General features: G+C 37.4%; 1 protein-coding gene across 10 annotated transcripts in view; it reads right to left on the reverse strand.

Moving 5' to 3' along the window:
* Nucleotides 1-25,920, reverse strand: part of LOC150104358 (intermembrane lipid transfer protein VPS13A-like) — a 2,072,875-nt gene that overhangs the window by 1,257,921 nt on the left and 789,034 nt on the right. For all 10 annotated transcript variants that reach the window (XM_090396324.1, XM_090396319.1, XM_090396320.1 and 7 more), the window contains one exon: nt 18,645-18,723. In XM_090396324.1, the coding sequence (XP_090252450.1) occupies nt 18,645-18,723 (79 nt within the window). The remainder of the gene's footprint in view (nt 1-18,644; nt 18,724-25,920) is intronic.

A 25,920-nucleotide genomic window follows, 5' to 3' on the forward strand; every position in this document is an offset into this window, starting at 1 on the left:
TAGTGAATTAATATTATCAAAATTGCTTACATTTTTTAAAAGTGTTTGATATTATCAATAGTAAATGAATTATATTTAAATTTTACAAATTAACCCTCACAAAATGGATAAACGGATAAAAAAATTTCCTCCAAAGAAACCGCAAATTGAAAATAATTATGATAGTACTTCTACATCAGACGAACAACAAGGAAAAGATAGGATTGATTCTTCTATTCAAACAAGTTTGTTATCAGTCAAATTAAGTGATAAAAACATTAATCTAAAACTTAACAAAACCTTAGCCAAGAAAGTTCGAAATTATCAAGAAGACTACTTGAAATGGGGATTTACATTGACGACAGTCAACAATGTACCTCATCCTACATGTGTATTGTGTCATGAGATGCTATGTAATGGAAGTATGAAACCATCATTATTAGTAAGACACTTAAAAACTAAACATACTGAACAAGAACACAAATCTTTACAATTCTTTGAACGATGTTTGAAGACATGAATTCTCAATCCAACAACTTAAAAAAATTCACTAAAATTAACAATAAATATTTGGAGTCATCTATTGAGGTTGCATTCTTAATTGCAAAAGACCCAAAGCCACACACCATTGGGGAAACACTTGTACTCCTGACCAACATAAAAATGGAAGAAATAATCCATGGAAAAGAATATGCAGATAAACTAAAATGTATTCCTTTATCAGAAAATACTATTGGTAGATGTATAGAAATCATTGCAGATAATTTCAAGAAGCAACTATTAAAACAAATGACTCATTGTGGGAAATTTGCTATACAGCTTGATGAAAGCACAGATGTTACCAAAATGTCTCAGTTATTGGTATTTACTAGATATTATTTTAATAATGAATTATACGAAAAACTACTTTTTTTGTGAGGCACTTCAGGAAAGATGTACAGGGGAAGATATCTTCTCAACCGTAAATAACTTCTTTGTTAAAAACAATATTTTGTGGAAAAACTGTTTAAGCAAAACTAGCAATGGAGCAGCTGCTTTAATTGGTACAAAGAAAGGATTCAAAGGAAAAGTAACTGAAATAGCACCACATGTCAAATTCATTCATTGTATTATCCACAGGCAAGCTATTGCGGCAAAAAAAATGCAGCCTGATATACACAAAATACTGCAGGATGTTATCAATATAGTTAATTTTATAAAAATGAGGCCTTTGAATAGTAAAATATTTACAGTACTATGTGAAGAGATGGGCAGCATCCACAAAAATCTTCTATACCACACGGAGGTTCGTTGGTTATCTCGAGGAAAAGTGCTCAAGAGAGTTGTGGAACTAAAAGATGAGTTACGCATTTTCCTACTGAATAAAGATAAGAAATTTGCAGATCTTTTCAATGACGATAAGTGATTATTAATACTATGCTACCTAGCTGATATTTTTGAAAAAGTAAACATGCTTAATTTGTCTCTTTAAGGAAAAGGTAACATTTTAACAATGAATGAGAAAATAACTGCATTTCGAAAGAAAATGGTGCTGTGAGAAATGGCATTGAGAGAAATTTGAAAAGGAATGTTTAGAAATGTTTCCATCTTTATCTGATTTCATTACAGAAAATATAATGTAAATGTAAAACAAACAAAAAGTCTAATATCTGCACATTTAAAAAGTTTAGAGACATATTTTTGTAACTTATTCACAGATCTTCCTGCCGAAGAATTTCAATGGATTTTATACCCATTTGCAGAAAATGTAAAAATTGACCACCTTCTGATTATTTTTAAAGAGCAATTAATTGACATTAGATAAACACAATTTTGAAAAACGAATTTCAACAGAAATCTCTTCACAATTGGTGGATGGGACTGAAGTCTGAGTATAGCAATTTAGTAAACACAGCAAATGATGCACTCCTACCGTTTGGTTCTACATATTTATGTGAGGTATCATTTTCTGCAATGACAGGTATTAAAACCAAATATCAAAATAAATTAAACCTGGAATCAGACCTTCATATTGCAATATCAGAAGGCATCAAACCAGAATTTCAAGAAATTATGAAAGAAATGCAATTCCATTGTTCGTATTAAATATTGTAATAAATATGCTTGTAAGCTGTTAATAATAAAAATAATGTGTAAAAATATCTAGTTTTTTAAACTATTATATGATGATACAAGGCATATTTCCTCTTTATAATACTTATTACAACAGATTTTTGCTCAATTAATTGGGGTACGCACTATTTATTTTTTCTGTCTTGGGGGCACGCGATCAAAAATGTTTGGAGACCACTGATGAAGACAATTAGTGCTTTTCCAGTCAATTCTATGTAAGGTGTTCAGGGCATAATCAGAAAGGCCAGCTTCACCATAATTATTATATTTAATGTGTCGTTTATGTTCTTTTTGTCTGATAGGAATTGTGTATCCTGTTTCCCCTATATATGGTATGTTAGGGGTGCAATAAATACGCTCCAGGGTGGGCCAGCAGAGGGAGTGGGTCTTTGGTTGAGTTGAGTAAGCTTTTTTTAATTTTGCAGGAGGTTTAAAGGTGGCTTTGAGGCCTCAAAGCCACCTTTAAACCTCCTGCAAAAATACAAAAAATCCTTGGTATTTTTGAAGTATTCTGTTTATTTTATCAGATGTCCCTTTGATTATTTTTATTCAGACCTCCATGGAGTCAAAAGACTCATCATGGGAGATCCTTCTTAAGAAACACAAAGTCTATCAAGACTCATTGAGGGGAGGTCTCCCTCCTAAGAAACACAAAGTCTATCATACTACTCCTTGAACTCATTGACCGTTTTTGCTCTCACCACTCCATCAGGCAATGCATTCCATGGTTCAACCACCCTCCATGCAAAGAAACTACTCCTCACCCTCTTGCTCACAGTTTCCTTTCATAACTTCCAGGGATGGCCTCTTGTCATCACTCCTTCCCAATATTCAACCAAGCGAAAGAACTCCCCAGTGTCAATCCTGTAACCACCTCTCAACAGCTTAAAAGTCTCAATCATATCACCTCTCCTTCTTCTTCTATCCACCAAACTCTGCAGTCTTCTTCTTCTATCCACATTCCCACAGCCAATCCTGATAACTATCATTGTACAGTCCTGAAACCATCTTTGTTATCTGCCTTTGTACCCTTTCCATAGTTAATTTATTACCTTCAAATCCTGGGGACCAAATCTGAGAACAATAGTCCAAGTGTGGTCTGACCAGGGTCTTATACAACGGAATGATAACTGTTTTATCTCTGCAAGTCAGTGTCCTTCTCATTATTGCAGCAATCCTCTGGGTTACCTGCACCACCTTTGCAATATGCCCCCTAAATTTCAGGTTTCTATCAATCATCAACCCCAGATCTCTTGTCTCCCCTACTTCCTCCAGAATAACTCCTCCCACAGAGTATGCAGTGTCCCATCGATGTTTCCCAAACCTCAAGACCTTACATTTTGCTGCATTAAACTGACAACCCCCATTCATTTGCCCATCTATCTAGCTTATTCAAATCCTCTTGCAGGGCTGCCGCATCTGCACTATTACTAATAATCCTTCCCTGCTTCGTAACATCTGCAAACAACTGAATATCCCTTTGCAATCCACTGACAATGTCATTGATATAAAGGTTAAACAATATAGGTCCTGTACTGAGCCCTGTGGGACCCCACTTGTAACTCTCTGCTTCCTTGAAACTTCCCCACCATTACAACTCTCTGATACCTATTGGACAGCCAATCCTGAATCCAGTTGACCAATCTGACATCCAGACCCATGTGCTGCAACTTAAAGATTAGCTTATCATGTGGCACCCTGTCAAATGCCTTTGCTAAGTCTAAGAAAATGGCAGAATATGCCTTTCCCTCATTACCCTCATCTGCCCAATGCTGTATACGCTTACTAACAACCGATGATACACAAACTGGTCTATAATTAGACACTTCCAGTCTGCTACCACCCTTATGCAATGGCACTATCTTACCTTCCTTCCATTCCATGGGCACCTTTCCAACAGCCTTTCATTGAAAAGCTGTTGGAAAAGCACTGTCAGTTCGCTAGCACATTCTTTCAAAACTCGTGGTGAAATACCATCCAGTCCTACAGCTTTACTGACATTCACAGTACTCAGTATTTGAAACACACTCTCCTCCAGTACCTCAATCTTGAACCTGCGCTATTCCTCTAGCATTAAAACTGACTCCTCCAGGATGAAATACTCCAATAAAGTGTTCATTGAACAATTCTACTAGTCCGCTGCATCAGTCACTCTAGTGCCATTTTTATCCCACAATATCATTTTTCCACAGTCATTTCTCCTCTTACTGGCCACATAGCTAAAAAATTCCCTAGGATTTTCTTTGGATCTTAGGGCCAATCTCCTCTCATATTCCAGTTTCACTTTCCTTACCACACTAGTCACTCTTCTGGCCTGTGTCTTATATTCTTCATGGATCCTCTCTTCACCTGTCTCCTTATATCTCTTTCACAACCTTTTTTTCACATGCAATTCCTGTTTGATACTGTTTGTCATCCACTTTACTCCAAATTGTGTCCTCTTGTTCACTCGTCGTATACAACTTACCATTGCTCCTAACAAATATTCTTTCATAATTTCCCACGCACTAATGATATCCCAGCCTTCCAATTCCCCCCATCCATGAAACTTCCCCAAGTTGACGTCTAAGACTATTATAATCACCTGCCTTATAATTCCACATACGTTCCCGTCTCTTTGATACTCCTGCATGTCTATTCATTTTACACATCAAAATCATATGGTAACTCTCTCCAACTGGTGGGAGAGGTCAACTCAGTTATTATCAACTCTTCTGATACTATAACCAAATCCAAAACTCTTAACATGTTGCCTAAGACATTTGTCCCTTAAGAATTCTAGAAATTCCGTTCCCTTATTGCTACATGCATCTTCCTCTCCCCAGTTTATACTACTGTAGTCAAAATCTCCCATAACAATCATTCTTCTTGCACTTGCCAAACTCAACTGTCTAAACATTTCCTGGTTCCCACCATCTGTACTCCTTTGTCTGTAGCAACACTCCATTAAATATCCTGTCTTGCCCACCTCTACCTCACACCATATGCTTTCAATGGTTATAGTTTTATTGTAGTCTGGTTTGTCTTTGTTTTTTATTGTGGTCTTGTAGAGAATTTTGTTAATAGTGTTTTGGTTGTAACCATTTTTTTTTGTAAAGTATTGCTGATAACTTTAAATTCGTCTTTCAGTGCATGTTCACTGGAGCAGATCTTCAGAGCCCTGTTTTTTTAGAATATTAATGACACCTAGTTTTTGTGTTGGATGGTGGTAGGAGTTTATGTGTATATATTGACCAGTATGTGTCAATTTCCATTAAACAGTGAAGGAAAGATTACCAGAAGGAAGACATGTGACAAGTGTATCTAGAAACAGAAGTGTGTTCTGTTTTTCAATCTCAATTGTGAACTGTCTGCATTTGTGTTGTTTGTTTAAGTGGCTGTGTCTAATGTCTGGCAGCCATGGGACCAGATAGCAAAAACATCGTCAATGGATCTAAGACAGACTTTGGGTTTTCAAGGAGAGGAATCTAAAGCATGTTGCTCAAAATCTTCCTTATAAAAGTTAGCAATGGGGGGGGGGGGGGGGGCAGAGAATGGGGGCCCATGGCTGTGCCTACTTTTTGTAGGTAGTTAAGTGGTGTGTTTGGTTTGTGTATTTTACCAAAAATATACAAACAAAAGACACCACTCCGGCAGATAGCCGAAGGGATAGAGAGCCCGAATTATCACTTAAAGAAATTAGCGGCAAAGCTCAAGGAGTTGGTAGGTCATTCCCTCTCCTATATCAGAAACACACAACACTTCATAAACATTATCAAAGACATTACATTAGAAAAAGAAGATTTATTAGTCAGTTTGATGTCTCTGCCCTCTTTACGAATGTCCCAATGAATGTTACAATCCTTCTTTTGCAGAACAAATTCCCTCCAGATATCACGGCGTTCTTTTCACATGTATTATGTTCTGGTTATTCTGTATGGCAAAATGCTTTCTACCTACAAAAAGAAGGCACAGCCATGGGCTCGACATTATCCCCCCCCCCCCATTGCTAACTTTTATATGGAACATTTTGAGCAACATGCTTTAGATTCCACTCCTTTAAACCCAAAGTCTGGCTTAGATATGTTGATGATGTTTTCGCGATCTGGTCCATGGCTGCCAGACACTAGACACATTCCTCAGCCATCTAAACAAACAACACTTTTTAACATTTTACTCTATCAATCCACCTATATCTTGGTCTTTTTCCTGCCAACCTGGCAGAGAACACTTGATTTGCTAATCTTTCCTCACCCATTCTGCTTACGTGACCATACCACCTGAGATTAGCTCTGCTAATGCATTCCAAGTTCTTTCCTAATATCCTCATTTCTAATATGATATTGCCATTAATGCTACTAATCTTTCTCAGGACTCTCATATTTGCAATCTCTAGTCTTTGGTCAAGTGTGTTACTTCTAACCCGCTCGCAGATCCATAAGTTAAAATCGGTTTGAACACTGTCTTGCATACAGCTAATTTAGTGTTTTGGCTAATTTCTCTCTTATTCCATATAAATTTATTCAGTTGACTTCCTACCATACCAGCTTTGTTGATTCTGTTGTCTATTTCCATATTTAACTTACCATCTTCACTAAAAATCATGCCTTAGTAGCTGAAATGTTTTACTTGTTCTATAAGTTCTCCATTCACAATGCAGTTGATATTGTCAATATTTCTGCCTATTTTCATTGTCTTTGTCTTTTTAATGCTGACCTTCATACCATATCTATTACAACAGTTATTCAATTTAGTCAGATTTATTTAGAAGTATAATATCATCCGCATAAAGCAAAGAGCTGAGATTAACACGTTCGCTGCCAACTACGAATATACTCGTAGTTGGTATACAAGCCTCACAAGCCAACTACGAATATACTCATATGTCGATTACTGACCTATGCCAAGCACGAGTTAACCCGTAGTAAAAGCAATTAATTTGAACCCTTGGCTTGTGAATAAAGCGGAGAGCACGTCTGGGGGCTTAGTAGAAGGAAAATAATTTCAGCAAAAGTATATTATAAGAGGTATTGTTGCATAAGCTGCGTATTTATTAAAGCAAATAAAACAATTTTTTGAAGTTTTTCAACATATACATATATTTATATATGATATATCATCATCTGAGTCATCGCTAGAGTCATCTGTAGGATTATAATCATCTTCGGAATCAGAACCAAATAATTCATTCCATTCATGATCGCTCATATTAGCAGAAGCTTCAAATTCTTCATCAGTAAACTTTCTTTTACTGGCCATGACATAATTGAAAGTTTTTATTTAGAAATTCTTAAATAATTGTAAGACTAGACACAATAAACCTTATTGCATTGAATGCTGAATGCCACTAACCCTAAACTCAAGTTACACAGTCGGCAGCGCATGTAAGACATAGGTGGGGGGGTGATACGAGATTACTCGTAGTTGGCATATGAAACACAATTCTGTCTGATAAGCCAGCTACGAGATAATTCATACTGACCTTGTAGAAGTGAAAGTGCTTGGCGTGTGGTAACAAACTATGCCCGAGGAGTGTGGCAGCGAATGTGTTAGCATCTCCAATTCTGATATCAGGTTTAATACCACTTTTCTTCATAACGTGATCCATATAGATAATGAATAAGAGAATGGATAATGTATATCCTTGTCTCACACCAGATTTAACATTAAACCATCTTCCTGTACTTCCTTCAATTCTAACTACTGACTTACAACTCAAATAAAGACAAAGTATTGCTTGATATAATACCCCATTGATACCATATAACTGCAGAGTTTGAATAGCTTCTCTCTTGCACCTTGCCTTTTCCACATCTACAAAAATTAAATGCAGATCTTTGTTATATTCCCATAATTTCTCAACTATCTGTCGTAAAGTGAAAATCTGATCCTGACAGACTCTACATGGCTTGATTCCAGCTTGTTCTTCACCAAGCTTCTCTTCCACAATCCTTCTCAACAGTTTCTCAAGTATACTTGCATATATCTTACAAGGAACACTCAGTAGAGAAACACCTCTGTAATTCTCACATTCAGTTTTATTTCCTTTTTTTATATATGTGTACTATGAGAGCTCTACTCCAATCATCTGGAATTCATCCCTCTGGCCAGGCCTTCTGAATTATGCACTGCAGCCACTGTAAGACTTTTATACCTCCATACTTGAGCATTTCTGGTCGAATATCATCTACACCTGCTGTTTTTCCACATTTCAGGCTTTTTATGGCTTTTTCTACTTCAAGTATGGATATGTATTCCTGACTGTATGCCTGTTGAGTGTTTTTTACCACTGTGCCATCACTGCTTGTTTCATTTAGCAACTTTTTGAAGTAATTACTCCATACTTCAAGGATATCTTTTTCTCCTATTTTCATGTCACCTTTATCATCTCTAATTCCTTTTACAGCACTTTTTCCTCCATTTTTGAGCTTCTTCAACAATATCCAGAATATCTTGACATCTTCTTGATATTTATTTTCTATGTTCTTGCCAAAATCCTCCCATGAATTTTGTTTAGCTAGTTTTACACAGTGTTTAGCTTTCTTACATTTGTCTCTGTATTCTCAAAGAGCACAAGTTGACTTATTTGCCAGAAACTTTTGACATGATTTCTTCTTTTCCTTCACTGCCACTTTAACTTCCTCTGTCCACCATGGAGTTCTGATTTTTCTATCCTTGCAGACAACCTCACCATGCTTCTCTGGCTGAATCAATCAGTGTTTTCTTCAAGGCTTGCTACTGAATCTCCAAGGTTTGGTTCCTGTTCTCAAACTCTTTCATTTTTTCTTTATAATATTTGTGTATTTTTTTAGTCTACAGTTCACATCTGAGAGCTGCTCAACTTTCATTCGCTTTAAAACTTTCTTACATGTTATTCTTTTCAATATGAAATTCAATTTTATTCTGCTCAAGACTAAATAGTGATCACTTTTTAGTCTTGATGATTTTTAGTCATCCAATTTCAAATCCTCTGTACACTCTGGTGTCCTGCACCAGTGGGAAAACATCACTATCAACAATAACATAGTCAATTAGACTTTTCTTATTCCTTACCTCTTCTCTCCGTGTGAATTTGTGCACATTTTTATGTTGTAACATGGTGTTAGTAATAACCAGTCCATGAGCAGAAATCCAACAAGTATTTGCCATTATTATTAGCTTTGCTCTTTTCTCCAAATTTTCACAAAATATTTTTGCATGTTACACAATCATTTCCTACTCTGCTATTTAGATCCCCAACAAGAACCAACTTTTTCTTTTTCATTGTGTTAGCTGCTTTCTCTAAATCCTCGAAAAATTCCTCTGCTTCTACCTTAGTAGAACCTTCTGTGGGAACATAGGCCCAAATAAGTCTCATTGTCCAGTTCCCCATTCTCATATTTCCCACATCACTCTACTTGAGACTGCCTGCCATTCAAGAAGATTACCCTAGTATTTAGTGTTGAATACTATAGCTACTCCTTCTTTTTGATTGTCATTGCCTGAATAATACATTTTGTATTTATTGCTCAGAAAGATCTCACCAGTTTTTCAATATATGACAAATAGAATGAGGGACCATCCATGGAAGTTGTCTAAGAGTGTGCAGACCAGATTTTTTGTGTGGAGAGTGGTGAGTGAGTGGGATGATTTGTCAGAAATGGTTGTGAGTTCCATGATGGCGAATTTTTTGAAGGAGAGGTATGATAGGATTTGTGTGTATAATGATTAATTTTTGGATCTCCCACAATGTGTCTCCAGACTACATGGGGTGCTGTAAAATAATAATATTCTACTCCTCACCCCCTACTCAAGCTTCCACTAAACTTCCACATTTTCTACTTATTCTACCATTTTCATCAGAAATAAACAGGCTAGTCCTGCATCAGCATAAAATTCCATATAAAGAGCAAAAGGAAAGTTATACCACATCCTTGTCCGTACGAATAAATAAGAATAAGGATGTGATTATGATTCTTAATATAATCATTAAAAATTCTCTACTGTATTTTTATTGCTCAAAACAGCAGGCTGCACTCTTTTTTTTAACCTTGACTTTTATGGAAATGTGTAGTTAGTCAGACCTGACTTCTTCTCATCATCCTAGTTGAATTCATTGTCACATCACTAAATAAGAGTTAATATTTCCTTATCATAAATATTCAGATACATACTTGAATCTTCTGAACATACTGTCTGACCACATATACGAGCCCCTAGTCTGGCAACTTGCCAAGAAGAGTCAATTCATGCTGAAGAGGAAAAAGAAATAAGCTGATGTATGAAATGGTCACCAACATGCAAAATTATGTGCTTTATACGTAATTGAAAGAGGGCACTCGTGAGACAACAGTAGAAGTGGTGTGTAAGAAGAGCTCTGGATTCAGATAAGTTATTCTTGAAATAATCAATTGTATATAAGTGATTGTTTGAGTAAGAGCTGCTATAAACATTATGTGCTACTAGTATTATTAGTGTGTGGGATATTTTGCTTAAACTTAATTACAAATTCGTTGTTTTTGGCCCTTAGAGTAGTAACCGGTAGAAGAAATATGGCAGTGTCTTTGTGAGTGCATGACTTCAACTTAGAATTCAGTTGTTTAGTGAAGTGCGAGGTGTGCTACATGTATTCTTTTGATTACACTGATGGTTTGGGGACATTAAGAGCTGATGGAAGGAGGGTGTGTGTGAAGTGTGAGATAAACGAGGATTTAATGAGTGACAATATGAATTTCATGACAGAAAGTGTTAGTAGCGAGAATGTCGCAGGAAGAATGAGTGCTCATTCGAAAGAGAAGCATGGTGTGAAAGAAAGGCGAAAAATTGTTAAAAAATCATTGAAAAAGAAAATGACTGTTTGAAAACTATAATGCATGGTAAAAAGAACGAAAACAAGGAGAATGTGGTGGAAGGAAATGAAATTGAGAGAAACCGGAAATAGCGTGACGAAAGAATTGAAAGTTGAAAAAATTGCAAGAATGAATGAAAGCGAAAGTTGGACACATGGACCGAAAGTACAGAAACTCAAAAGAATGAATCAGAGTGAAAGTGTGAAGCGGGAGTAGAGAGTTCGAAAATTAGAAAGATTGAATGATAGAGAGAATGTGACGCGAGATTCGAAAGTTGAATTGGGTTGGATGTGGCAATAGATGAAATGGATGCGGAGTGAAATACAGAAAATTCAGGGGAAAATGATTAAAACAAATCCAGTAAGTACAAAAGAGTTAATGAAAGAAGAGGAGTGGCATTGTATGGCGACTGCATTATTAAAGGTGTGCTGGATGAGAGGATGCACAAGGTATGTTTTCCAGTCGGAAAAAAGAGCAGATTGATTGAGGCATTGGATATGAGGAGAGAGCAAGCAAAGGAATTGATGGTTTTAATAGGTATAAATGACTTGACAGAAGACAAAGAACACATCATAATGGATATCAAGAGGCTACTTAGATGGATAAAAAATGAGTACGAGTGTTGCCTAGGTATGACAATGGTGAGATGAGGCAGAGAGCAAGGATTATTAATGATATGTTGGCTCAAATGTGTGAGGAGAGGGGGGGAGTACAATTTGTTAATGTGTGGAATAAGTTTGAAAGACGAAGTGAACTGTATGGGAGCAATGAACTGCATTTGAGTGGACATGGCATGAGTCACTTGGAGAGACTGTTGCTGGAAAGTAAAGCAGCGAGTACAGAGAATGAATGAGAACAAGTGGGAAGTGATGTGGAAGAGCAGGAGAGTACGACAAGAGAGATTGAAGAGGTGGTTATGAAAGAGGAAGCAAGTGGCACGAGTATGGAAAATGAGAGAATGGGTGTGCAAGAAGAACAGATAAACGGGGAGACTCGGGGTGGACAGCGGTACACAGTGTGAGAAAGGTGGATGTTCCAAGAGGATGTGAAAGCATGTGTAAACAGGAAAGGAATGACCTGGAATCTAGAGGAAACAGTTGGAAATGAGGAGAGTTCTAAAATGAATAAGCAGAAAGGGAAATGGCCCCAGTCGAGCATGGAGAGATCACATCAAATGAGTGGTATCAATGGAAATAGCTGTAGATTCAAGAATGAGCTGTTGTGTTTATATGCAAATGCTAGAAGTGTAAGAAACAAGGCAGATGAAATGGTTGCGCTGATTGCGTCTGTTCACCCAAAAATTGTTGAATAAGTGAGACATGGTTAGACGAGGATGACATCCTGAAAGGAAAAGAGATCAAAGGGTATGATGTGTTTCATCAGGATAGAAGGGGTAAAAAGGGAGGTGGAGTACTACTGATGATAGAGAAAGAGTTATGTCAATACAAAGAAGAGATGCAAGTGGGAAATAGTGCCAGTGGTATTGAGGCAGTATGGTGTGAGATAGAGGAGAAAGGAATCAAATACTTGGTTGGATGTTATTATAGACCAGGTAATGTGGATGGTGATGATAATGAAATGTATAATCAAATTAGCCAAACAAATAAGAAAAGGGTGATCATTATGGGCAATTTTAATTATGGCAATATAGACTGGAATGATGAAATAGCAACCAGAAGTAAAGAAAATGAGTTTCTTAAGTTTTTGAGAAATAACTACCTCAGACAGTATGTAACAGAAGGCACATGAGGATTGAGAGGCATGGATTTGGTCATTTCATCAGAGGATGTAATTATAAATGAGGTGTCAAATCATCTGCCAATTGGCAAGAGTGACCATGAGGTGACTACCTGGGTGGTTGCCAGCAGTGTGAGGACCTCTTTGAAAAAAGAGTCTATTTGAAACTACAAGTGGGTGGGGGGGTGATTATGAAGAGCTCAGGAGACAGCTTACAGGTGTAGCATGGAATGAGGAGTTAGCTGGAAAAGAGATCAATGCAGCTTGGGGGATTTACAAAAACTATCAAGTAGATGCAATGTCTAAATGTGTTCCAACGGTGAGAAGGTTAAATAAAGTAGGTGTGAAATGGATGAATAAAGAGAATGAGCATGTGATACAGAGAAAAGGGACATTATGGAGGCAGCAGAAGAGAAGTGGAAATAACTAGTTACATGAGGACTACAAAGACCAGGCAAGGCGGGTGATTTCTTGTTGATGGTAGCTAAACAGGGGTATGAAGAGCAGTTAACTAATGAAGCCAAAAAGAATCCTAAGATGATGTTTCGATATGCTGGCAGCAAAAGAAAGAATGATTATGGAAGGATGACATTGATTACAGAAATGGTATAAAGACAGCTGTTTCAGAAGATGTGATGTAGATACTTAATGAGCAGTTCATAAAGGTCTTCCAATCTAGTGAATGTGACTTCATGGAGAGATTGAGAGCAGTTGATGATGGGGAAGAGGGACTGGCTGTAAGCGAGCAAGAGGTGTATGGGGAGTTGAGCAAACTAGAGGTAAATAAAGCTCTGGGAATTGATAATAATAATAATATTATTATTATTATTAAACAAGACCTCATGGAGTCAAAGACCCATCTAGGAGGTACTTTTATCTCACACACATCTCATCATACCGGGTCTTAAACACGTTCAAACTCCTTGCAGACACCACACTCTCAGAGAAGCCATTCCAATCATTCACAACTCTGCACAAAAAAAACCTGCCTCTCACTCCCCTACTCACACCCTCTTTATACAGTTTCCAGGGATGACCTCTGGTTCTCCCCTGATCTCCCACTATTCTCTGTAGAACTTCTCCACCATTGATCCAATAACAACCCCTTACCAACTTGTAGGTCTCTATCATATCTCCCCTCTTCCTTCTCTCCACTAGACTCTGCAATTTACATCTTTTCAATCTTTCCTCATACTCGACATTCCAGAGGTCAGAAACTACCTTAGTCAGTCACCTTTGGACCCTTTCCAACATCTCTTCATCCTTCTGAAAACCAGGTGACCAAATCTGGGTACAATAGTCCATGTGTGGCCTAATCAAAGCCTTATACAATGGAACAAGAATCTCCCTACTTCTACAGGTCACTGTCCTCCTCATCATTCCCAGAAGCCTTTGTGTTGTCTTCTCAATTTTGACTATGTGTCCCCTAAATTTTAGATCCTTTTCCACAATCATCCCCAGATCTGTTATTTCCTCTACCTCCAACAATATATTCTCACCAAGCATAAATTCTGCATCCCATCTTTGTTTTCCAAATTTTAAAACCTTACATTTTGCAACATTGAACTCACATCCCCATTTGCTTGCCCAATCACTCAATTCATTCAAGTCTTCTTGCAAGGCCACAACATCTTCACTACACTTTATGGTTCGTCCCAACTTTGCATTATCTGCAAACAACTGAATATCTCCATCCAAATCTTCGCCAATATCATTAATATACAAGTTAAATAGTAATGGCCCTAAAACAGATCCCTGAGGCACTCCACTAGTGACTTTCCTTTTCCTTGATATTGCACCCCCATACACAACTTGTTGATACCTATCAGATAGCCAGTCTCCAATCCAATGCACTAATCTGATATCCAACCCCATTTGCGCTAGTGTGACTGTCAACTTATCATGAGGTACTCTATCAAAAGCTTTTGCAAAATCCAAGTATATTACTGTGTATCCTTCTCCTCTGTCCAAGGAAGCAGCCACTTTATTGTAATAAGTAAGTAGATTACTAAAACATGACCTCCCTTTAGCAAATCCATGCTGTCCATCAAAGATTATACCATTGTTGTCAACCCAACTCTGGATCCTAGTTCTCACAAGCTTCTCCAACAACTTAACCACAACACCTGACACACAGATAGGCCTATAGTTTGATGCTTGAGTTCGACCACCTCCTTTATGAAGTGGAATCTTGCCCTCCTTCCACTCTTTAGAAACTTGACCAAGTGCAAGACTCGTATTAAAAAAATATGTCAAGGCAGGTGTCAACTCTCTGGCACATTCCTTCAGAATACGCAGTGATATATTATCAAGTCCCACAGCCTTATTTACATCTAGTTTACTCAACTCCCCAAACACCTCTTGCTCACTTACAGTCAGTCTCTCCTCCTCATCATCAACTGCTCTTAATCTCTCCATGAAGTCACAATCACAAGATTGAAAGATCTTTATGACCTACTCATTAAGTATCTCCACCACACATTCTGCAACAGCTGTCTTTATACCATTTCCTCCAATCAATGTCATCCTTCCATAATCATTCTTTCTTTTGCTGGCTACATATCGAAAGAACTCCCTAGGATTATTTTTAGCTTCATTAGCTAACTGCTGTTCATACCTCTCTTTAGCTACTCTCACCAACCAAGTCACCCTCCTTGCCTGGTCTTTGTAGACCTCATGAAATTGGTTACTTCCACTTCTCTTATGCTGCCTCCACAATGCCCTTTTTCTCTGTATTGCATGCTTAATCTCTTTATTCATCCATCTCACACCTACCTTATTTAACCTTCTCACCCATGGTATACATTTAGACATTGCATCCACTAAATATTTTTTGAAAATCCCCCAAGCTGCATTGATCTCTTTTCCAGCTAACTCTTCATTCCATGCTACACCTGTAAGCTGTCTCCTGAGCACTTCATAATCACCCCCTTGTAGTTCCACATATATCCTTTTTTCACAGAGGTCCTTGCACTGCTGGCAACCACCCAAATAATCACCTCATGGTCACTTTCACCAGTTGGTGGATAATTTGATACCTCATTGATAATTACATCCTCCGATGAGATGACCAAATCCAAGACCCTTAATCCTCTTGTGCCCTCTGTTACATACTGTCTGAGGTAGTTATCCCTCAAAAACTCAAGAAACTCATTTTCTTTACTTCCAGTTGCTATCTCTTCATTCCAGTCTATATTGCCATAATTAAAATCACCCATAATGATCACCCTTTTCTTATTTGCTTGGCTTATTTGACTATACATTTCACTATCACCACCATCCACATTACCAGGTCTATAACAACATCCCACCAAGTATTTGATTCTATTCACCTCTATCTCACACCATACTGCCTCAAAACCACTGGCCCCATTTCCCTCTTGCATCTCTACCTTGTATGGACATAACTCTTTCTCTATCATCAATAGCACTCCCCCCCCCTCCCTTTCTACCCTCACGAAACACATCATACCTTTCCATCTCTATTCCTGTCAGGATGTCATCCTCATCTAACCATGTCTCACTTATTCCGACAATCTCTGGGTTCACAGACGCAATTACTGCAACCATTTCATCCGCCTTGTTTCTTATACTTCTAGCATTGGTATACAAACACAACAACTCATTTCTGGATCTACAGCTAGTTCCACTGATAACACTCACTCGATGTGATCTCTCCATGCTGGACTGGGGCCATTTCCCTTTCTGCTTCTTCATTTCAGAACCCTTTGCAATTCCATCTGTTTCCTTTTGATCCCTGATCATCCCATTACTTTCCTGCCTACACATGCTCTCACCTCCTCTTGGAGCATCCACCTTTCTCATGCTGTGTATATCTGTCCACCCTGAGCCTCCCCGTTTCCCTGCTCCTCTTGCACAGCCATTCTTTCATTTTCTATACTCATACCACTCACTTCCCCATTCATTTCCACTCCTTCAATCTCTCCTGTCTTACTCTCCTGCTCTTCCACATCACTCCCCTCTCGATCTGATTCATTCTCTCTATTCACTTCTCCACTTTCCAGCAGCAGTCTCTCCAAGCGACTCACCCCATAACCACTCAAATGCAGTCCATCGCTCCCATACAGCTCACTTCGTCCCTCAAACTCATTCCACACATTAACAAACTGTACTCCCATCTCCTCACACATTTCAGCCAGAATATCATTCATAATCCTTGCTCTCAGGAATGTGCAGGGAGTTAATGCTGGCCTTGACATATTTTTTTAATATGAGTCTTGCACTTGGTCAAGTTCCTAAGGAGTGGAAAGAAGACAAGATTATGCCACTTCATAAAGGAGGTGTTAGAACTCAAGCATCAAACTATAATTCTGTCTGTGTGTCAGTTGTTGTAGTTAAGTTGTTGGAGAAGCGTGTAAGAACTAGGATCCAGAGTTGGGTTGACAACAATGGTATTATCTTTTATGGACGGCATGGATTTACTAAAGGGAGGTCATGTTTTAGTAATCTACTTACTTATCACAATAAGGTGACTGCTTCCATGGACAGAGGAGAAGGATACACAGTAATATACTTAGATTTTGCAAAGGCTTTTGATAGATTACCGCATGATAAGATGATAGTCAAACTAGAGTGGATGGGGTTGGATATTAGATTGGTGCATTGGATTGGAGACTGGCTGTCTGACAGGTAATAAAAATGTGTGTATGGGAGAGCAATATCCAGGAAAAGGAAGGTTACTAGTGGTGTGCATCAGGAATCTGTTTTAAGGCCATTGCTGTTTAACTTGTATATTAATGATATTGGTGAAGATTTGGATGGAAATGTTCAGTTGTTTGCAGATGATGCAAAGTTATGATGAACCATGAAGAGTAGTGAAGATGTTGTGGCCTTACAAAAAGACAAATAAATTGAGTAATTGGGCATAGAAATGGGGATATGAGTTCAATGTTGTAAAATTTAAGATTTTAAAATTTGGAAAACAGAGATGGGATGTAGAATGTATGGTTGCTGAGGATGTATTGTCGAAGGTGGAGGAAATAAGAGACCTGGGTATGATAGTGGATAAGGATCTGGAATTTAGGGGACACATTGCCAAAATTGTGAAGACAACACAAAGGCTTCTGGGAATGATACAGAGGAATTTGACTTGTAGGAGTAGGGAGATTCTTGTTCCATTGATTAGGTTTCATTAGGCTGCACATGGACTATTGTGCCCAGATTTGGTCACTGTTTTCAGAAGGATAAAGGGATGTTGGAGAGGGTTCAGAGGCAAATGACCAAGGTAGTTTCTAACCTCTGGAATGCCGAGTATGAGAAAGATTGAGAAGATGTAATTTGCAGAGTCGGATGGACAGGAGGAAGAGGGGAGATATGATAGAGACCTATACAAGTTGGTAATGGGTTGTTATAGTATCAATGCTGAAGAAGTTCTACAGAAAATAGTGGGAGATCGATGGAGAACCAAAGGTCATTCCTGGAAACTGTATAAAGAAGGTGTGAGTAGGGGAGTGAGAGGTAGGTTTTTTTTGTGCAGAGTTGTAAATGATTGGAATGCCTTTCCTGAGAGTGTTGTGTCTGCAAGGAGTTTGAATGTGTTCAAGGCAAGGTATGATGAGCTGTGTGTGTGATAAAAGGACCTCCCATATGAATCTTTGACTCCACAAGGTCTTGGGATAATAATAATTTGATGTAAGGATGGCAGGAAAAAGACTTGAGGAAGACCAAGATCTAGGCAGAATAGTGAAGTCAGAGGTGCACTAGAAGACCAAAATATAAGATGTGAGAATACTGTTACCTTGAAAAATAACAGACTAATTTGGAGTTAGTAATGATGTAAACTTATCTTGTAGTACTATCACAGTATATTGTACATATCAAACTGATTGAGCATATTAGGCATTTAATTGATGATGATATGAGTAGTGAGGCATAAGTCTTCTACTTATGTCCCAATATTTTATTAAAAGCTAAAATGATTTTGAAAGATAAAATAATAGGTATTTCATGAATGAATATCAATATAAATTTGAAATCTGTTAAACATACCTCTAATGCTGAATTTTCCAGCTGAAGGTCACTATTTATTGTTAATCTTCCTGTGTCAATAATAAGAATACTTCCACTTCTGTTGGAAATTAGAGAAATTATTATGATGAAAACACCAACAGCAATATTTTAAGCAAACTAGTTTTATTACATAAACATAGATGGTGAAAAGTTATTTTAAATATGTTCAAATGTCTCTGCTACTTTATATTTAAATTAATTATTTGATGTCATGTGGACTATTGGGCAAAAATCAGATCAACTAGTTTGCAATGCGATTAGGAGAGAGAATTGAGAATCCAGAAAGAAACAACTAAGGAAATATATATCAAACTCTAGAATATTGTCTATGGGAATTGACTGTTTATTTTTAATTGATTGGTTGTTTAGAATTATAGCTAAAAATCAAAGGATATAGATATCAGTCAAGCATATTATGTCTGTTAATTTCTTGCATAATTTATAGCCAGCATGCCTGTTTTGCAAGATCAAAACCTCTATCACTTATTTATTATATGATACTAAGTAATTGTCAGGTGAAAACCCTTATAAAGATTCTTTGTATCCTAGATGGAAATAAAGCCAATGTCTTTGAAACCAGCAGGCATCATTGTCATTGACTGAGTTTTGGAGGTGTCTGTTGATGGGGCAGAGAATGGTGAAATGTAAAGTGCAAAAATTATGTGATAAGTCAAAGGAAAGGCGATAATGGGAAGTGTTCAATGGAGTGAAGGAATTACTGAATTGACATGCAGGAGATTATGCATAGTATGTGGGGGGGGAGGAAGAACTAGATTTCCATTAAAGATGTAAGAGCATGCTGAAAAATGGAATTTAGCATAGATTTTTAATATGGAGTGTGGTGAGTGAGTGCAATGTGTTATTGATATAGGTTTTGAAAGCAAAGACAGTGAATAACTTTAAGACTGAAAATCTCACCTAGCAAGATATATGTTGGTAGGTGAGTGAGGATCTTAATGAGTCGAATTACTCCACAGGTGTTTGTTCATAATAATAATAATACTATGCACAAAATTTCAGACCAATCTTTAAAAGATAATATGTATACTGTATACGTAATATATTATGGTTATGTATTTTCCTCCAATCATTGTAGGAGCCATCATGGAAAGGCCATTTTCACTTGTACTTAAATACCTATATCTCAATGAAAACACACTGACAATCTTCTAACAGCAATCCATTCTGCATTCACCTTGAATCGAAATGCATTCTGGAATTTTCCAGGGATTCCTGTAAGGGAAATATTCATTTCTTTGGTGATAACAGAGCAGTTAATAAAAATGATGTGGCATTATGCAGTATGATTTAATTATTTAAACAGATTGATGGTCTAGGCAAAGGAGAATTTCAATTGGTTAATGTGGAAAAGTGCAAGGTTATGGCATTTTGTGAAGAAAAACTTGCCGTATACTACACTGATGAAAACATAATCCAGGAAACTGATGAAGGTAGGGATTTTGGAATGTTGGTAGATAGGAAAGTTGAAGATCAGAGGGCATACTGCAGAAGAAGCTAAAACAGCTCATCGGAGTGCCTGTTCTTCAATATCCAGGTAATATAATTACAGCTAATTATAAAACAGCTCATAGAATTATCTGGTTGTTGAAAAACACCTTGACAAGCAGAGATATGAAGTCCTGATAAAACCTCACCTGGTCTGTGCACAGATCTGGCTAACTGGGTTTCTGGGAATAAGGAAGAGGTGAAGAGGAACAAGAGGTAAATAAACAAGAAAGTGGTGGTCTATAGAATACATAAAGTGAGATGTAGGTTACAAATAAAGACTCTCGAAGAGACTTTACAATTACTTGCTGACACCTTCCCACAAGATATCATAAAATTATTTGATTTCGTAACACTCTGGATATTTCTTGTGTCAAAACAAATTCTACAACCAAGTAGAGGGAACAGCCATGGGAAGTCCACTTTCACCTGCTGTAGCCAACTTTTATTTGGAACATCTAGAAGACATCCTGTTTTCATCTATATTCCCTCAACCATCCTTTTGGGTGAGATATCTAGACGACAACATTTCAGTGTGGTTGATCTTTTCAGTGTAACAGAGATTCCTTACCTTCCTTTTTAGCCAGAATCAATTCCTTAGATCCTCATATTAAGTTTACCATGGAGATTGAAAAAGACAACAAGTTATCCTTTTTAGACACTCTCCTCATCAGTTCACCTTCAGGTATTCTAACAACAACAATTTACAGAAAACCCACTTTCACTGGACAGTATATTCTCAAACAATCTGTTCATCATCCTTATCAAAAAACAGGAATCATAAAATGTTTAATCTGAAGAGCTAGAACTAATTGTTCAACTCCTCATGAATTACAGAAAGAACTTTCAACTATCAAACATCACATGAAATTAAATGGTTTCTCCGAAAAAAGTATACAACATCTGTTCGATTCCTACAATCCAATCCAGAACAACAAAGAATCAATACATCGAGTTCCAATTCCATATATTTCCAGGATTTCAGAACCAACTGTTGATATTCCATCTTGTTAAAAAGAATTCTAAAGAAATATGATTTAACAGCCAGTTATACACCTATTAACAAAATATCACCTATTTCCCCTCTTCCAAAGATAAACACTCAACTATGTCTCTGCCTGGTCTGTATCAAGTTCCTTGTAACTGTCCTACTTTGGACAAACAGGACGCTCCATAGAAAAAAAAAATTCAAGAACATGAATCTTACATTCTGCACAACAAATCTGATAAGTCTGGATTAGCTCAGCACGGGATAGAGACAAGCCACAACATCCTCTGGTCCAAGACTTGCCTTCTACACAGATGTCGCTATACAATTTTAACGCCTATTCAAAGAGGCTGAGGCCTTACTTCAACGCCCTAACTTGAATCGAACTGACTGTATATCCTAATCAAAAATATGGGAAAGTTTAACACATTAAACTTTTTTTTTTTCAGGTAACACATTAAAATTATTTTTTTTTAATTGAGACTTTTAATTCCTACATTACTCTAATGTTATTTATAAATTAAGATTATTCTATGAAATTGTGAATTAATACCTGTAATTTAGTCATCATTCTGATGAAATTTTTCCTCTCTTTAATGTTTAGCAATGTAACATCACGTGGCTCGTTCTACTTTTGAATGATCAACTGTTGGTATTCCATCTTGTTAAAAAACTAACAGACTATGAAGATAGTCTGTTAGTTTCAGACTGAAATATTTGGCAAATATTAAAATATTCTTGTGTTAATGTGTCTATAATTCCTAATTATAATGTCACAAGTGTCTCTCAAGAGTAAAATACATACACAAATGGGTGAGTGTGAATACTTCATATGCTATGCATGTTGGATAAAATGAAATCAGGATTCATCTTGTGACGTTTCTTAGAGTATGGGATTTCTATGGATTCCAAAATTTGTGTATCAACTATTGTTAATATTTAATATTAGTTAATATTTCTTTCGTATTTTTTCAATAGTTAATATTTCAATGCTTTTTTAGTTCAAACACAAATCAAAGTCTCTCAATCCATTTATAGCATTACAGCAATTCTGATAAACATGTATATAATTTTGTGTGACTGCAACTAAAGCAGCATGTACAATTACTTAATAAAGAATTAAATATGGAAACCTGGAACTGCTAAATAAATTCAGTAACATTTTGCTAGTTTTCAAAATCAATGCAATAAAAACCCTGTTTCATAATTGTATATCTTCTTCTTCTCATTAAGCCCATTTATCAGTTTCACTGGTCTGCAGGATGGAATGCTAGTTAAGGCCTTCTTCTATCTTGTGGGTCTTGGTTTTCCACTCTCTCTCTCCTTTTGTGTTATATTTCTCCATTTCCTTTGGTCACCTATACTTTTCCAACCTATGTATTTATATGTGCTCTTTATATTACTCTCTATCTTTCTTGATCTTTTTATATAAACTATAAATATTTAACTTTCCTCTAATATCTCCATTGTTATATCTGATTTTGAGCCTCCTTTAAATGTTCTTAAATATTTCATTTTTACTGCCTCATTATTACTTCATTATTATCATAATAGAAGGCTACACTAACCAATATTCATACAAAACCTATCATTCTTCTCCTTAAACTTCTTCACGATTACCACACTCACAAATATCTCCAGCAACATTCTGCTCATTCATCACTCTTCAAGCAAAAAATGTAGTCTGCACACCCTTACCAACCATAACACAACTTCGAGCAATAACTCCTTGTTCTCTCCCTACATGTCACATCCTGAAAAATTTCTTCTGGCAATCTTACAGAATCCCTTTAATGAGTTATAAGTTTGGAACAGGAAAACGGGGAAGGTCAGGTTGGACAGGGGTACACAGCATGAGAAAGGTGGATGCCACGAGAGGAGGTGAGAGCATGTGTAAAAAGGAATGGGATGACCTGGGATCAAGAGGAAACAGTTGGAATTGAGAAGGGTTTTAAAATGAATAAGCAGAAAGGGAAATGGCCCAAGTCGAGTATTGAGAGATCACATCGAGTGGGTGGAATCAGTGGAACTATCTGTAGATCCAGAAATGAGCTGTTGTGTTTGTGTACAAATGCTAGAAGTATAAGAAACAAGGCAGATGAAATGATTGCATTAATTGCGCCTGTTAACCCAAAGATTGTCGGTATAAGTGAGACATGGTTGGAAGAGGACGACATCCTGACAGGGATAGAGATGGAAAGGTATGATGTGTTTCGTGAGGAAAAAAAGGGTAAAAAGGGAGGGGGAGTGCTATTGATGATAGAGAAAGAGTTATGTCCATACAAAGTAGAGATGCAAGAGGGAAATAGTACCAGTGGTTTTGAGGCAGTATGGTGTGAGATAGAGTTAAATGGAATGAAATACTTCACTGGATGTTGTTATAGACCAGGGAATGTGGGTGGTGGTGATAATGAAATGTATAATCAAATTAGCCAAGCAAATAAGAAAAGGGTGATCACTATGGGTGATTTTATTTTATGGCAATATAGACTGGAATGATGAGATAGCAACTGGAAGTAAAGAAAATGAGTTTCTTGAGTTTTTGAGGGATAACTACCTCAGACAGTATGTAACAGAGGGCACATGAGGATTGAGGGTCTTGGATTTGGTCATCTCACAAAGGAGATAATTATAAATGAGGTGTCAAATCATCCAGCAGAGTGACCATGAGGTGATTACCTGAGTGGTTGCCAACAGTGTGAGGACCTCTGTGCGAAAAGGGTATAAGTGGAACTAAAAGTGGGGTGATTATGAAGAGCTCAGGAGACAGCTTGTTGGTGTAACATGGAATGAGGAGTTAGCTGGAAAAGAGATCAACAGAGCGTGGGGGATTTTCAAAAATTATATAGTAGATGCAATGTCAAAATATATTCCAAGGGTGAGAAGGTTAAATAAAGTAGGTGTGAGATGGATGAATAAAGAGATTAAGCATGCGACACAGAGAAAAAGGGCATTCTGGAGGCAGCATAAGTGAAGTGGAAATAACCAATTCCATGAGGTCTACAAAGAACAGGCAAGGAGGGTGACTCGGTTGGTGAGGGTAGCTAAAGAGAGGTATGAACAGCAGCTGGCTAATGAAGCCAAAAAGAATCCTAAGGAGTACTTTCGATATGTAGCCAGCAAAAGAAAGAATGATTATGGAAGGATGACATTGATTGGAGAAAAATGGTATAAAGACAGCTGTTGCAGAATGTGTGGTGGAGATACTTAATGAGCAGTTCACATTCACAAGATTGAAAGAGACTTCGTGGAGATATTGAGAGCAGTATATGATGGGGAGGAGAGACTGACTGTAGGTGAGCAAGAGGTGTATGGGGAGTTGAGCAAACTAGATGTTAATAAGGCTGTGGGACTTGATAATATATATTGTCACGTATTCTGAAGGAATGTGCCAGGGAGTTGACACCTGTCTTAACATATTTTTTTAATATGGGTCTTGCACTCGGTCAAGTCCCTAAGGAGTGGAAGAAGGGCAAGAATGCGCCACTTCAAAAAGGAGGTGATCGAACCTACTGAGTCATGTTCATAACTCACTTGTCTGTTTCAAGTGAGTCATGTACATTTTCTCTCAGTAGCATGAAGACCTTCATTCCCCATTCTAGCCATAATTTTCATCTATTCTCCAAGTCCTGGTTCAACAGAAAGTATGACCAAAGAAATCAATAAAAAAAAAATAAAAATAAAAAATTCAGGTGGCCTGCATCAAGAACACCAGCTTCATACTCAGCCTATGCTGAAGCATAGGCTGAGTATGAAGTATTAATCTGCTCAGGTGACAACACACTTAAACAACCAACACTCCAGAGTCCAGTTCACCTTAGAAAAAGAGGAAAACAACACCCTCCCCTTCCTAGACACTTTAATCATTCGCCAGCTTGATGGATCATTGGTTTTCTCTGTTTACAGAAAACCCACCCATATTGGCAGATACATTCACCAGCAATCCCACCAGCCCCCCTTACAACAATATGGGGTTATAAAAACACTATATATTATTATTATTATTATTATTACCACGGGCTACTCCAGGAGTCCTTAGACTCATCGAGGGAGGCCATAAACATCATGTTCACGCAGCTGTTCAACATTCTCACAGTATCTATCATACTGTGATAGATACTATAATAGATATAACAGGACAAAATTAATCTGTTCAGATGACAAGGCCCTAACCACTGAACTAAACCACATCCTCAACACTTTCTTAGCCAATGGCTATAACCCCCAAAAAATCCAAAAAATACTAAAACCAGTAAACCACAACCCCCCCTCCACAATAAAGATTACACCAAATCTATCACCATCCCCTACATCCAGAGCACCTCTGAGAAAATAACCAATATCCTTAAAAAATATGACCTTACTTCTTGTTACAGACCATATAAAAAGTTGGCATCCCTTATCCGCTCTACCAAAGACCAACCACTTCCCCTAGACATACCTGATGTATACCAGGTCCCTTGCAGCTGCAAATTGTCCTACTTTGGCCAAACAGGCAGGACAGCAAATATCAGGATTTTAGAACACAAAGACTACATCCAGTTTCACCAGTACAGCCGCTCTGGGCTGGCAGACCATGCCTTAGATACCCACCATAGAATTCGTTGGAAGAAAACTAAAATAATACACCGCAGCAAGTTTAAGTACGAAAGATTATTCAAGGAATCATCAGCAGCTCTAAAAGACGTTCCAAACCTCAACAAATTTGGGTGCATGAAACTACCTCAAATTTGGGAGATTTACATTATGAGAACCTTCAGC

Source organism: Typopeltis vanoorti, chromosome 8 (assembly GCF_054136105.1).
Source record: "Typopeltis vanoorti isolate ZY-2024b chromosome 8, IOZ_Tvanoo_1.0, whole genome shotgun sequence".
NCBI classification, from domain to species: Eukaryota; Metazoa; Arthropoda; class Arachnida; order Uropygi; family Thelyphonidae; genus Typopeltis; species Typopeltis vanoorti.